This window comes from Vulpes vulpes, chromosome 2 (genome assembly GCF_048418805.1).
Source record: "Vulpes vulpes isolate BD-2025 chromosome 2, VulVul3, whole genome shotgun sequence".
Classification (NCBI taxonomy): domain Eukaryota; kingdom Metazoa; phylum Chordata; class Mammalia; order Carnivora; family Canidae; genus Vulpes; species Vulpes vulpes.
In genome coordinates, this window is record NC_132781.1 from 104,110,797 (window position 1) to 104,126,905 (window position 16,109).

Genomic DNA, 16,109 nt, shown 5'->3' on the forward strand with positions numbered 1-16,109 from the left:
TCTCAGTGCAAGACAAGAGACATTCAACATTTTCATTATTCATTATTTGGAATCTTGCCCCAAAGTTCTAGCTCTGATGACCAACTAGAAAAAAGAACATGACTTTATTAAGGTATATTATACCCTATCTCTAAAATTGGTTTTTCAAAAAAGACATTTACAAATCATATATCAAGAATGACTTCAAGTGAAAACATTTGGATATTTCTTACTTGAACCAAAAAAATTATATATATATGATATATAAAAATTATATATATCACATATATAGAAAATATATATACAAAAATATAAAATTTTATATATGTCACATATATATAAAATCACATATAGTGATGCCTGGGTGGCTCAGTGGTTGAATGTCTGCCTTTGGCTCAGATTGTGATCCCGGGGCCCTGGGATTGAGTCCTCATTGGGCTCCCCATGAATAAATAAAATCTTTTTTTTAAAAAATCACAGATATATGTATGCATGTATATTTCACACATGTTTTTGGACCACTTCTTAAACTTTGCATGATTAATCAAATAGTTATTGAGATATAATACATATATAATACATAAAATGTCTTACGACAGAAAGAATTAAAATATACACTTACCATAGTTAATTTATGGGAAGACAAAATATATTCAAAGCTTCTGTATAATGAAATACTTTCTCTTTCCTTAAACATACATTTTACTAATTATATTTATATGATAATGTGTTTCTAAGTACAAAAAGTATTGAACTCTTTCAAATAACTACGGATTTTTCCTTGGTCCCATTTATGCCAGCCTGGTCTTAGATGTTCAGGGTATAGACGTAAATTAGGAGGCAGGACAGACCTCTCTCCTAGTAAGACTCAGAGGTACAATGAGGTTCTTAAGGAGTAGCTTTGCTTCCTTTCCTGATCCCAGATCCAGGTTCTTGTAGCACCCAGCTCTCTAAAACTGGCTAGAGCCTTCACAGAATCCTCTTCTCAGCCTGTGTTCAACAACAGAGAGTGCCCCAGGCTTACTTCTGCTCTTCTTCTTTGTGTATATTTTCTCCCTCAATTATCTCAGCCAATCCTATGGCTTTAATACCACCCACTTACCCATGACTTCCAAATATAATATTTTTATGACATATTATATTTTTATGACATATTATATATATAATATTATATATAAATATATATTCCTGAGCTCTGGGCTTGTATGCCCAATTCTATTTGGTACCTCCACTGGGATGTCTAACAGGCCACTCAGATTTAACAGGCCTGAAAAAGACTCCACATCCTTCTTCATACTTGTTCCAATTATCATCAAACGCTGTCTGGTTGACTGCAAGTAGATTTACTCAAAATACATTTCCATTCCATCCTTTGTTAACACTGTAGCTCATCTGCTATCATCTCTCATCTGACTTCCTAACCGATTTCCTGTTAGTACTTCTATTCTTGCCTAGCAACGTTTTCTCCATAGAGCAAACTGTTATATCTTTAAAATGAAAAACATATCACTGCCCTGCTCAAAAATCTCCAATGATGGGGGTGGGGTGAATGGAGAGTTAGTGTTTTGTGGAGATGAAGCTTCAATTTCAGAAGACGAAGAGTTCTGTGGATTGATAGTGGTGATGGCACAACAGTGTTTTTTTTTTTTTTTTAAGATTTATTTATTTATTTACTCATGAGAGGCAGAGACAGTGTGAATGTTCTGAATGCCACTGATCTGTACAGTTACAAATGGTTATGATGATAAACTCTTTGTGTATTTTTCATAAAATATACACGTGTATATTTTATATATTTTTTAAAATATCCAATATGTGAAAAATGTAATTAGAATAAAATTGAAACCTATTACCCTAGGCTACATGTTCTTTTTTTTTTTTAATTTTTATTTATTTATGATAGTCACACAGAGAGAGAGATAGAGAGGCAGAGACACAGGCAGAGGGAGAAGCAGGCTCCATGCACCGGGAGCCCGACGCGGGATTCGATCCCGGGTCTCCAGGATCGCGCCCTGGGCCAAAGGCAGGCGCCAAACCACTGCACCACCCAGGGATCCCATAGGCTACATGTTCTATACATGGTTTCTCTTCTTCCTCCTACTCTCTTTCTCATTTAGAATGACTTTTCTCTCTCTCAAAAATTGTTTTTACTCCAGCCATACTGACCTTCCAGTTATTTCATGATCGCAGTAAGCTTGCCCCACCTTCAAGTTGTACATTGGCTACTCCTTTTGCCTGGGGCTCTCTATTCCTGGATCTTCTGTGTCTGACACCCATTGTCATCCAAATTGTATATATTCACAGCCTTATGACTATCTGAAATTCTGCTGATTATTTCTTGTTTACTCTTTACACATTCCTTGTTGCCAATCCACAAACCAAGTTCCGTGGAAGCAGGAAACTTATCTGAGTGGTTTCACTATGTTATCTCCACTGGCTAGAACAACGTTCTAGAACTTTTTTTGTGCAGTTAAACTTCTGAGAATTTTATAAATCCTATGGATGTTTCTCAAAATATAATTTTTAAAAACAAAGCAATTATGTTGAAATTCAGTTATCCCAATTTTTTAAAATTCTGATATAGTAATACATGTGCCTATCTATGAACACATTTTCTTATTTTCTTTGGAGTACCCAAGATCTAGTGGAAACTGAAATTACTCATAATTTCAAGGTGGTGAAGATCATAAACCATAGTATGAAGTAATGTGATATGAAAAGACCTATGTAATAAAATTACAGATTCTGGTAATAGTACTTGTGGTTTGTTACCAACCTTCAAAATTATACCTTTCAATTAGAGAGAGGTTAGTAAAAATAAAGATGTAACCTGTTCCTAATCCAAGTTCTGTGTTTTATGTAACCAGAAATAATGATAATTTATATTTGAAAATCTTTACTGCTAATATATTTTTATAATTTATTACTAAGTGTTGTAGGTTAAATTGTGTTCCCCCCAAAAGATGTGTTGAAGTTCCAACTCCTGGTACCTTACAATGTTACTTAATCTGGAAACAGGATCTTTCCAGCGGTAATAAGTTAAAATGAGGTCATTAGGGTAGGCCCTAATCTCACATGGCTGGTGTCCTTATAAAAAGGGAAAACTTGGAGAATGTATAGACAGAAGATTATGTAAGAAACACTGGAAGACATTGCATGATGAGGAAGGCAGAGATCAAGCAGTGTGATGCATCTTTAAAGAGTACCAGCACACTGTGAGAAGCTGGGAATGAGGCCTGGGACAGATTCTCCCTTACAACCCTCAGAAAGAATCAACTAACACCTTGACTTCAGATCTCTGGCCTCCAGAATTAGGGGACAGTACCTTTCTACTGTTTAAGCTCCCAAGTTTGTGGTACATTGTAACAGCAATCCTAGGCAATTTATACAATGAAATTTATGTTGAAAAACCCACAGACACATCTTTGAAGGTGTACTCATGCTAAGACTAGTGCAAGGCTGTAGAATGCCTAAGGAGAAGGACTTGTGGATGTGGTGTAAGTTCCAGATGGAAGGATGAGTTAGGTCACTACCAGTAGAGCTCTGTGGGCATCTGGAGTAAATTAGAAAGAGACTCCCCCAGGAGTAGGCCTACATAGAAAGACCTCAGCCATGGTAAGCTGAAGATTCCTATTTGTGCAGGAAGGAAGACTTATGGCCCTGAGGTTTCTCATAGAGAAAGTATGGTAGGTGGAACAGGTCAGATAATAACTTGGGAAACCACTCTAAGCTCAGAAACTTGTACACATTCTCTATCACCTAGCTCTTCAAGTCAAAGTTTCCTTCCTTGTCTTTCAAGACTTCCCATGATCTGCCATTAACTTCCCAACAAAAAATAACACTTCTACTTGACACTATCCCCAGTGAGCTCATACTATAAGTCAAGTTCTGCATTCATCCATTCATATAAACTGTTGTTAAATATGTGAACTACACTCTGTTCCCAAGACGGAAAGATACATAAGGCACACTCTGACTTTGCAGCACTTAAAGGCCATGGAAGTTGCCTCAGCACAAGATGAGGTAACTGCAATGAGAGCAAGTTTTTCTAGAAGTCACACCCTCAGTTTTGAAACTCCTTATAAAAGTGACACAGTTCTAGTTGAAGTCAATACATCACACCAATGGCTGAAGCTGAGTTGCATCAACAGGACATCAGGGTATCAGTGAGATCATCTGAAAATTAACAAGCCAGTCATCATCCCAAGGAAATATCCAAAAGGGTAAAAGGTCCAGAAATCACAGGACAAGAATACCTGATGAAACCTGCACACCATAGAAGATAGGAGACTGCCATGGGGTGTGCATGAGATGGCAGGGTGATGTCGCTACTTTCAAATATTTGAAAAACTTTAATATACACACTTTCCTCTAAGTCACCCCTGGAGACACTATTTTGGGAATCATCATATAAGTGGCATTTTATATTATGAGACAATTAGAGTGCTTGTAAAGCAATAAAAGGGGGGAAATTGCAGAACACTCAGGTGGCTTAGTCAGTTAAGCATCCAATTCTTGACCTCAGCTCAGGTCTGATCTCAGGGTCGTGAGTTCAAGCCCCATGGGCTCCATGTTAGACATGTTAGACATGGAGCCTACTTAAAAAGAAAGGGGGTTCTAGGGGGTTCTATAAAATTGGGAGTGGGGGTAATTGGGCAGAGTTCCTGGACATGGCCAAATTCACTAGCATATAAAGGGAAGACAGAGGACATGAAATCTACAGAAAAGATGGGGAGGAATTTTCACGATGGCAGATTTTATTTTCATATATGGAAATAAGGAAGACTATTTTCATAATTAAAGACACAAAAACTAGGGTATCAGAGCCCCAGCATTGGTTAATAAAATGTTCTTCATGCTTCCTTGAACAAAACAACCAGGACAAATGATCTGATCTTGGTTTTGAATATATGAAAATTTGGGGAGCCATGTCCCATGTATGATGATGGCCCTGGAAGTTAGTGCCTAACTCAGGTGAGGAAAACAGTCATGGAGAACAAAGAGGTAATGCAAGAGAGAGGAAAGAGGAAGATTTAATGGAATCTGGTGACTTACTGCTCAAAGTGGGAGAGAAAAGCAAAAGTAAATATACTCCTGATTTACTGGATATCGTGGGGGAAGAAAGAAAAAGCTATAGTCAAGTATCACAAAATTATTGCCAGTGAATAGAAGATGGACAGATACATTGAAAGAAACAAGAGTGCTCTCGAAAGAAGTAACTGTGAATCACCAGCGTTTAGTTCATGGTAACTTACTAATGACCTTCCCAGTCCTGAAAAGAGCAAGCTCTGCTTCCTTCAGTTTATTCAGCCTGTCCAGCAGTGCCCAAGTATTATTACCACGGTGCATGTGACCTGCGTGTGCTGCTGTGGAATAGTAAGGTGCTCAGGAGACAAGGCTCTGGGGACAGAGCACCCTGTGGTCAGTGTTGGCTCCACGGCTCACTCACTAGCTGCATGGTCTTGGAACTTCTGTGCCCCAGTTTCCTCATTTGTCAGATGGGTGCTCTAAGTGTTCTCACATATAAAGGTTAGAGAATAAGCTAAAATAATATAGGCAATGTGTTTACAACTATGCTTGGTACATAGTGCTACTATTGAACAGCTTTTGATAAGTACTTCTTTTATTTTACTGTAACTACAATTACTACTACTATTACTATCACAAATCAACAGCAAATCCTGTCTAATAGGTTAAGCACTGGGATACCTGGGTGGTATCTGCCTTTGGCTCAGGTCATGATCCCAGAGTCCTGGGATCAAGCCCCACATTGGGCTCCCTGCTTAGCAGAAAGTGTGCTTTTCCCTCTGCCTGCTGCTCCCCGATTGTGCTCTCTTCCTCTTTCTCACTCCCTGATAAGAAAATAAAATCTTAAAAAAAAAATAGGTTAAGGACTTAAGCAAGGCAAAATGTAGTCCCAAATGTTGATGTATTTCAAATGTGGCACTGCCCGGAATTCCTGACATGTCATAATCTAAGGTAATTGTACTCTAATAGATTTGAGAGAATTCCTGAAATGCATCCCTGGGTCTCAAGGCTTTCTGGGAATCCCTACACGTCCTCCATTATTATCCTGTCCCCAGGTGCCCTCTTCATTGAGATCAATCGCTCCAGTTGCAAACTAGCCCTGTAGCTCAATGGTTTCACACATTCACTGATATTCCCAGGATCTCTCTTATTTACTGGGATATACAATGTGGTGTGTATATAAATAGCTTTTCCTCATTCCTCAAATCATCTCCCTAGTCTATTATGAATTATGACAGGCATCCCTAAAAAGGAACAGTCATTCTAAAGAGAATGAAGTGTTTCACAAGAGTAAAGGAAAGAGTACTGGATTAAAGTTCAGATTCTACTGTTGATTTAGTGTACATGTCTTAAGCTCTTTGGCATTGTTCCCTCCCTTACAAAATAGGAATTATATCCACTTGGTCAATTTCACAACACTGGCATTCAGGTTAAGTGAGAAAAAAAAACACAAAAAGCACTATATGAATGTCAAATACTTTGCAAGATACTCATGGTATTATTATATTGGTCTTCATTTTTTCAAAGGATAAAGAGACCTACAAGATTTTCCAAATTCAAAGAGTATCATTTATGGCATATAATTGTATTCATCATTTTTTTATCATACCTCTACCACTTCTCAGAGTCATTCAGAAAATTTAAAAAGATCATGGGTTTTGTTTTGTTTTGTTTTTGGTTTTTAATTGGGGGGGATGGGGTGAGGAGAAGCAGAGGAGAGAGAATCTTAAGCAGACTCCACACTCAGCATGGGGTTCAAAACAAGATTCAGTCCCACAACCCTGAGATCATGATATGAGCTGAAATCAAGAGTTAGACACTTAACCTACTAATTCACCTAGGTGCTCCTAAACAAGATCATATTTTAAATGGAAATACTAAACTCAGCCTGAGGTAATAACAATAATATTCATTGAATCCATACTATGTGCCAGGCATTATGCTTGGAACTCATTATCTTATTCCATTTCTTAAAACAACACTCAAGTGAAAGAGCTAGGTTGTCCCTGTAATGCTCATGAGAAAATTAAAATTCAAAGAATTTAAATAACTCACAGAAGTTCTCACAGTCACTGTCAAAGCTGGGATTTCAACTCAGGTCTGTACCTCTCAGCTGTATGGCCAGGGCAAACTCTTTACTAGTTGGATGACTCATTCTTTCCTGAATACCAAATTCATGAGGCTAATAATGCCATCATGAACCTACAGGGAGGTCCTCAAATAGGCTCATCAACAATCTATCTATGAATGCTAAGGATCTATAAATTTTGCATAAACAACTATTTAAGCATTCTTCAGAAATCATTATTTCAATTCCTACTTTTTATAATACCAATTATTTTTGCATTATTTTTATCTAGCAATTAAGATCAACACTCTACATTACCACATATATTAAAATATCCATAAATATAATGTTGAGAATCATATAGTGTACAATTTGATGTACAATCAAATATACATCATTGGAGAGAATATATCTTAATGACACCAAAAGAGTTGCACTGCTCTTAAAATACACTTGGCACTCAAAGATAGGAAAAAAAATAAAGGAAAAGTTATACAAGATAAAGGAAATGGCATAGATTCAGACCAATCTGGGTTTACAAATCCCAGCTCCACCACTTATGAACTTTATTACCTGACAAAGTTGATCACTTCTTTGAGATTCCATTTCTTTATCTATAAAATGAGAACACTGGCATACACCTCATCAGACTGTCATAAAGCTTAAATTTAATAGTATAGAATGTATAAAGCTCCTAGAATAGTGCTAGGTAACTCTTCTCTTCTATGCCAGTAAGAGATAGCAATATGACAGTGCTCATGAATGAGGCCATGAGGAAATAGTTTCACAGTTGTGCTGAAATTATAGATAACCTGTGTCTATTTAGAACACCTAGGTCAGCCACACCTACAAAAGAAAATGAAAGGCCAGAGGAGTATTTCCCCAAAGAATTCACTGGAAGTTATAACTGCAAAAGCCCAAGACTCATTAGCAGAAGGGAGCACACGATCCAAATTTGTAAAATAAAATGTGTACTGGAGAGTACAGAAATCAAAGACTATTCTCTTCTTTGCCCTCAACTAAACCCAGCAGATTGGGATCTTGTCATCCAAAGACAGTTTAGGAGAGTGGTTAGAAGTACCAATTATGGAGTCAAATGGATGGAGGTCCAAAGTTTGGTCCTTTCATTCACTAGTTAAATGACCAGGGAAGTTGCAAAGCCTCTCGAATCATGTTTCCTCTTGGGAATAATAATGAAAAATTCAGGAAAATACCTAATTCACAAGGTGGTATAAAAGGAAATGAAATTCACATGTAAATCTCTTAGCATATACGTGATCAGTAAAGAAGCAGTTATAACTTAAGATGATGATAATAACTGATATGGAAGGTTTGTTGCCTGACTGATATTCAGAAACTAGAGTCCTAGGGATTTGAGTCAATGTGAAAAAATTAAATAAAATCAAGAAGTGCCTTCCTGGGTGGGAGTAAACCAATGGTTCCTACAGTCATTTGGATATTCCACCCTTCCCTCAAAACTCCCAGTCAAGCAAGGAGTCCTGGACAGTCAAAGCAACTCCTGGTCGTGTGAGGAGTGAAGGGCCTAGCTCAGCTCTAAACCTGCTCCTTAGGTAATCATGAGACTTTGGAGCAAGGTTTGGAAAATCCCTAAACTCCACCAATAAACACAGTGTCAACCAAATGGTTTATTCCCGAAACCCTTCTAGATCTTTGCCCTCAAGGAACTGAAAGTCTCCCAGCAAGATTTGTGGAGCTATATCTAGAATTGGCACCAGAGAATGCTTTTGAATTCCACATTTCAGTTCTCCTCTTCTTTACCCTCCTGATGCAACTAGACCGCTGTCTCTATAATTTTCACATTCCTGCCCTTGTTAAAATTCCCAGCTGCTTGCTTTTCAAATGTGTTGATGTTGTTTGACTTTAAAATAAAAGATTCGTATGAAAGGTTTAACTTAGCAAAGAAAACTAAAAAATCTCAGATGAGCAAAAATATGATCTGCAGATCTAAAAGTTAAATTAGTATCAGACATTATTTGTACCCAGTCAATACAGGTGATACAGTCATCAAATTACTGCTGAATTAACATTAAATCTTAATTTATTTAAATTATTTCTGAATTATTATTGAAGTAACCCCCCCCCCCACCACATACGAGGGAAAAAGAACTTACTAACATAGTAAAGTATCATTTTTTAAAATCTAAGTAAAGAAACCAGGTGCTTAAAAATCTCAGTTGGTTAAGGGTCAAAGGATGCTTTAGACCTGCAAAACAATGCAATGTAAACATCTTAAAACAGACATTACTTTGTTTCACACAAAAGTAAAATTCTATGTTATAAATTTACAGTTCTGATTTCTATAAATTCACTGTGATAACTTTATGCAGTTCAGTGAACAGAGGAATTAGGTCCAACATCTAGTACTCAGAATATCATAGACTCATGCTAACTAAAAGCTTATGAACACCTGTAACTTGTTGCTACCAGTCAGAAAAATGCCCCTATTAAAAAAAAAAAAAAAAAAAAAAGGAAGACACCAAAATAACACATTTAAAGAAATGGTGATAATGACTTCTCATTAATCATAATGCATATACCTTAAGTACATTCGTGCTACGCTAATATCCTTACACATAATACCTGAGAAAGTATCTTTGAAAGCATCACCGAGATTCCCTGCTTTAGAACCCTTCTACTTACCATCCTTTAATTTTTTTGTAAAGGCGATACTTCTTGTATAAGAGAACTTTTATGGGAACCCAAATCAGTAGAGTCACTGAAGCCACATAGGCAATGGAACAGGAAACAATCAGCCAATAATGTGTTTTTCCAGGGGTACCTGTTAGGCTTTGATAGACAGAGGCAAACTGTTCCATAATTACAAGCGTGGGTGTGGAGAAAGCCACAAACTCAAGCAGCTCAAAAACCAGGAGCTTGATTATTCTTCCAGAAACCATCCTGAGGAAGTTCAAGCTGCTGAGGATCCAACACTCCCCCTTTGACTGTGAGCAGCATATGGACACTGATAGTGAACTAGGATCAAGTTCCTTGTACTGAAATCACTAACCAGTGACTTTTTATTCTTTTATTGACCCTCATATGGTTCAATGATCTTCCAACTTAACAAGCGAGGTCTCTTAAAGAAACAGAACAGTTGTGGAAATGACCATTTAGTGTGTTTGCATGTTCATTATTCAAAGTCAAATGAACTTCTGAATATGCCTTGCAGCACTGGCAAAAAGCTGGTCTTTCCGTGTAGCTTGGACTGCTAATTTGAGCACATACAGAAACATATGTAATATTCAACACTTGCTAAGTAGAACCACTGGGATCATATAATTTTAGAGTTAAAGGAGAAGAGGGGCACCTGGGTGGTTCTGTGGTCAAGCATCTGCCTTTGGCTCAGGTCTTGATGCCGGGGGCCCTGGGATCAAGCCCCACATGGGGTTCCCTGTGGGGAGCCTGCTTCTCCCTCTGCCTATGTCTCTGCCTCTGTGTGTCTCATGAATAAGTAAAATCTTAAAAATAAAAAAAAAAAAGGAGAGAAGAGCTGTAATTCAATCCCCAATTTTTATATCTAAGCAAATTCAGGCAAAAAGACATACCCAAAACCTGGGTCTTTATCAAGGAAGACTCCCCTCACTTTTCTTCAAAGCACTTGAAAAGGGTGTTTGGATTCACATGCCAATCTCCTAACCAGATTTTTCCCTGGTACTTGAACTATCTGTTCTTTTTTTTTTTTTTTGAACTATCTGTTCTTACACATTAATTGTTATATAACATAGATTAACATTTTTATTTTGATGGTGAGGAAACCAACATATGTTAGAAACCTGTTATCATGATTGACACATTAAGAGCTGTCTATATCTAGTCCAAAAGCATATCAAATATTTAAAACACAACAATCGTCTCCATGAATATCCTTCCTCAAAAACTACCTTTGAGCACCTGCAACAAACACTTGGCTTTTGCTAGGTCCTGGGGTGTGAAGGTGAATGGACAGAAGATTTCTTCCCTAAAAATACTCAGAGTTCAAAGGAGAAAACAAACCTGTGAACAACAAAAATCACTGAGGTCAGAAGTACAAATCTAAGTGCTATGGTAACCCAGACAACTTCCTCTATGTGCTGTGGGAAGGGGAGGGAAAGATAAGGATGAGGAGGACAGATGGCAGGTTCTGGGGTGTCAGTGACATTCCAGACACAAAGAAGCCAGGAGGCTGGATGGTAATGAGAATCTGGTGTTGTTGATTGGCAGAAAGTAGGGACAGGTGATGTTATAAGAATTGGCTGGGGTCAGAATATAAACGTTTCATGAAGGATTTGGGTGAGTGTATGTGTGTGTGTGAGTGTGTGAGACAGGCAGTGAGAAAGCAACGTATTCTGGACAGAAGAGCCACTTACTTGATATTTTGGAAAGGGGAGTGAGTGCTGGTGTGGAGGAAGGACAGGAGTAACGTCAACCTGAAAGTGGGGAAGCCAGTGAAGGGAGCTATAGAGCTGCCTGGACAGGAGGGAGAGCCTTGGCTACAACCAAAAAAGAGGAATGAGGGGAGCACCGCATCAACAGATACGGATTCTGACTCTTCCATATGCTTGCTTCTTTAGATGGCTTTTCCTGTGCCTGCTGACAGCCTGAGGCACACCAGTATCTCCCTGGGTTCCTCTCTCCCCAGGCAGGCCCTTTGTACAGGGGCTCGGTGTGCCTGGCTCCCCAGTGCACCAGGGACTCTGGTAGTGGCTCGAGGATTAATGCCTCCTGCCCTCCTACTGCAACAGAATTAGCCCGTTTGTTTCTCGGGCTATCTATTTTACTTGAACCAGAATCTCCACTCTGCTGGTGTTTTGCAGAAGTCCTCTCAAATGAAAGAAGAGACCTGGAAGACAGGTAACAAGAATGTGAAAGGACGGGGTAGAAAAACCATCTGAGCAGCAGTTCTATCACCAACTGCTTCTAATACCATATAATTATCATTGATTCTCTATATCACATCATTCCTGACAAGATTTTCTATTTAAGAGAAGCTAGGTACAAATTATACTCTAACCTCCTAGCCCTCTGTCTTGAGTCATCAGTGCTATGTTGTGTTATAATTTCTTCTACAAATTTTATGTATTAATAGGAATTGTGCCCTGGGCAGTTGAAGATAGTTGTTGAATAAAATTGGCTCCAAGCAAAAGGACTCTGGCCTGGGTCTTTAATTCCATTTTAAGTATTCAAATTTTATTTCCAAATATGGGAATTTTATTTTTTTAAAGATTTTTATTTATTCATGAGACACACACATGAGAGAGAGAGAGAGAGAGAGAGAGAGAGAGAGAGAGGCAGAGACACAAGCAGAGGGAGAAGCAGGCTCCATGCAGGGAGCCCGATGTGGGACTCAAACCCAGGACTGCAGGATCAGGCCCTGGGCTGAAGGTGGTGCTAAACTGCTGAGCCACCCAGGCTGCCCCAAATATGGGAATTTTAAAACGGCACTCGCTTTATATTTCTCAGATATAATTTGAGAGCAGTTCCTAATATGTCTTCACCTTTACCTTCAAAGACAACATTCGTGTGATGTGACCCACAGTTCTTACAGCACAGAATGCTCTGAAAATTAGCTGTGCTTTCTCTAAATAGGAGGGAGGTTGTGATTCTCACCCTCTATCCACAACAAGCCCGCCTCCGTGTAAAGGAAAGAGTGCCTGTGTTAACATTGTTTATTGGACACTTTGTATGAGCAAATCATGATAGAGATACAGTATTGATTTATATTCTGGTTAGGGAGATGTCACAGATGCACAGGTAAGACCTGAGAACACTGAGGGAATGAGCTGGGCATGTCAGGGCTGTGAAGGGCTCTCCTAAGCACAGTCCTCCACACCCCCCTCTAGCCACATCTGGATGAATAGGCCCTGGGCCACAGAATATCCCTCCATAAACTGGGCCCACTTGCCCAAGCTTAGAACCTTGAACTGAGAAGCACAAGGAGAATTTGGTAAGTGGAACAAAAGGAAGCCATGATTTGGAGTCAGGATTAAAGCAACCCAGGAACTACCCTGGTTATGTTGAGACTTTCAGTACTTATTTGCTGAATGAATGGATGAACAAATGGAAGCCAAGTGGTGAGGGAACAGAAAAGTCAGTAAAGAAGCCAACCCAGAGAGTGAGAAAACTGGAAGGGATGAACAGGGAGATGTAAGCACACAAAGAGACACCAGTCCCTCGGTTCTTGAACATTCCAGTTCATGTGTATTCTTACAAATGGGCTCTTTGTTCTTGGCAACCAAAAGGGCTTGAGTACAAGAAAGGAATATGTTTATGAGCAGGAGCCAAACATTATACCAAAAGAATATGTAAAGACTACATGATTCAGAAGAAAGTATCAAGAAAAATCGAGTAGAGTTGATCAGAGAGGGCTTCCCGAAGGAGTTAAGTTTTGGCCAAATTGATTTTTCTTTTGACTCAGAGCAATATCCATATATTACTACAGCAACCTTCTCTGTGTCATATAATGACATTTTCTTTGGAAATTAGTACTAAGAATGTTCATGATGTAGTGAGTTGAGAGAGGGGTAGGAAAGGAGCAAGTTGCAGAAGCTACATAAAACAATGTGAATGGCACAATCTCATTTTTGTTTTAAAATATCAGAGTTGTAGATTGAAGCATAAATTAAAAATCAGGAATACATTCATCAACTGTTAATAGTGCTGCTCCTGGGGAATGGGTTGAAGGGGTTTTCACTTTTGATTTATTAATATTTGCAAAGCTGTAATATTTCACCAGTATAAAAATTAGTAAATAATTTTTGATTAATAAAAATCAATTACACAAAGCAATTCTGGCTTAATAAAAATTTTATGTTCTATTTTTTAAATCTTTCCTCCATCAGTTTGTTTTCCCTCACTTCTGAGCAAAAGCAACATAAATAAATCTCACTTCTACTTATCCCTAAAATGGCAGCACTAAAGAGCAATGAAATAACCAAGAGGCAAGCAGAAAATGAGGAGAAACTTGAATAACAGTTTGCCAAATGGGCTATGAGGGCAGAATTTTATTACCTTCTGATCTCACAAGAGAATGGGAAAAGCATAGCCTTTATCCTTCAGGCTCCACTCTAAGAGTTTCTTCCTCTCTGAAACCCTTCCTTGCTCTCCTTTAGAGGAGAAAAACAGAAATAAGCATTTCCTCCTTTGAGTCAAAACACCTTCTGAATCCTCCTGGATTTGTCCACACTTACACCATAGTACTTGCCTCCCTGTATTGTTTGTGCACTGGGTCCTCTACAAAACTGGAAGCGCCCTGGAGGCAAAGACTGCTTGTATCATCATATCTCAGCACAGTATCTATCAAAAAATAGGAATTTGTGGAAGGAATGGATGGAGAGGAAGGGTAAGAGAAGTGGTAGACAGTTGGGGGAATGTGCTAAGCTTTGATAATAGCTAACTCATCTTTTATTCCAAGGGAATCCTGGCTCTCACACTAATCTTTCAGAAGGAAAAATCATGTATTACCTACCCCAAAACAATCTGTTCACTCAGCCTATGAGCTTCAGTTTCCTTGTATGGCCCTAAATACAGCCTCCAGGTCTCCTTCATCTGTACCCATGGTTCCATAGCTTTCTAGAGAAGAGAGGAAACAAAGCCTCTAGGGATTGTAGTTTCTTCATCTCAAGATGCAGGTTAGGAAAAGATCTCTTTCCAAGCATTCACAAAGACTCAAGTTCCAGTGTTAAAAATAATCTTTCCCAACATTTTTTAGTCCATATGCTCTCAAAAGTGCATATTCCATCATGGATTTGAACATTAACAAAGGAGGCTGGAGAAAACTGGCTGTTTCTTTGTCTGGACCAAGGCACAACCTTCAATTATTTCAGAGTCCTCAGCCCTTCTAAAGTGTCCATTTGTCTAAAATGTCCATAACAGTTTGGGAGGCAGGGTAGATTCCTTCACCAGGGATAGAGCAAGTAGCTTGGCAAAGAAAAAGAATGCCATTATGGCAGCATTTAGCTACTGGGAGGAAATAATGCTAGACGCCCAACTTGGAGAAAGAGACAAAAAGAGATGTGAGAGGGTTTGAAGTCACCTACCCTTCAGCTGAGACCAGTTTATGCCAATCCTGATTCTTTCCCTTCTAAGTCCCCTGACGAGTCCTCCATGCAATTGCACTGCCAGTAACTGAAAGGACAAGGAAGGGGACATTTTCACACCCCCAAATTCTTTACTTGGATTCATCCAAGACTGATTCAAAGAACTCTGCCCCTTACTCTGCTCTTTAATGCTGGGTTTAACAACTTCCTGGTAGGAAACAGATCTGGTTTTCTGGAGCTGGGTCTGTGGTGGAAAGACTGAGTCTTGTGGTTAGAACTCACTTCCATGTAGGAATGTTGATGCAGTGTTTTTTATTTTAGTAAGCAGAAGATATCACGCTGTCCAGGGTAACACCTGTTCTCCACACTTCCAACTGTCATTTCCTTCCTGCCCACAGGAAGTCAAAAACTGAAAGTCTCCTAAATTGTTAGTAAGATCATTTGTAATCTCAAGGCTTATTCATTGTTTTCAGTGTAGGGTCTGTGAAACAAAATGTACAGATAGCCAGGAATGCTCTGGCATATCTGTGGCTTGTTTCCTGTGATCGTATGGGGTTGATGTGCAGAAAGGCCGGCGCTGCTGGCAGTAAAACTGCTCTACAGATCAAGCTGGATCTACGGAGATTCTTGGGAAGAGGTGAAAGTATGTTCCTGGGCCTAATTTATTATTTATAATTTCCAAAAAATATTTCCAAAATACAGTACTGATCCTCATAAACAAGTGTCACCAAACAAACCAGAAGAATTCAGGAAGATTATGTAACCATCTGATTATGCCCCTTTTACCTTTTACTAATGCTATGCGATCATAGTCCAGATAACATTCAATTTATATTATAGGAAAAAAAGTATAGTTTCATCTTCCGGGCTACTAAATAAACAACTTTGTAAGAGAGCAAAGACAATAACATATTCACTTCTGCAACCCTTTAGTATCTGGTATTTATTTAGTGCTCTATTCTTGAAATAAACAAAATTGGGAGAACGTCCTTACTTTT

General features: G+C 38.7%; 1 protein-coding gene across 2 annotated transcripts in view; it reads right to left on the bottom strand.

The window, feature by feature from the left end:
• Positions 1 to 15,345, bottom strand: part of TMEM236 (transmembrane protein 236) — a 38,018-nt gene extending 22,673 nt beyond the window's left edge. The window contains exons 1-2 of one of the 2 annotated variants that reach the window (XM_072749423.1): positions 15,112 to 15,345; positions 14,541 to 14,644 (exon numbers count right to left, since the gene is read on the bottom strand). In XM_072749423.1, coding sequence (XP_072605524.1) covers positions 14,541 to 14,638 — 98 coding nt within the window. In that variant the 5' untranslated portion in view covers positions 14,639 to 14,644; positions 15,112 to 15,345. Of the gene's footprint in view, positions 1 to 9,736; positions 10,092 to 14,540; positions 14,645 to 15,111 lie in introns of those variants that run through there. The other variant, XM_026015908.2, reaches the window with a different exon arrangement.
• Positions 15,346 to 16,109: the final 764 nt, after the last annotated feature.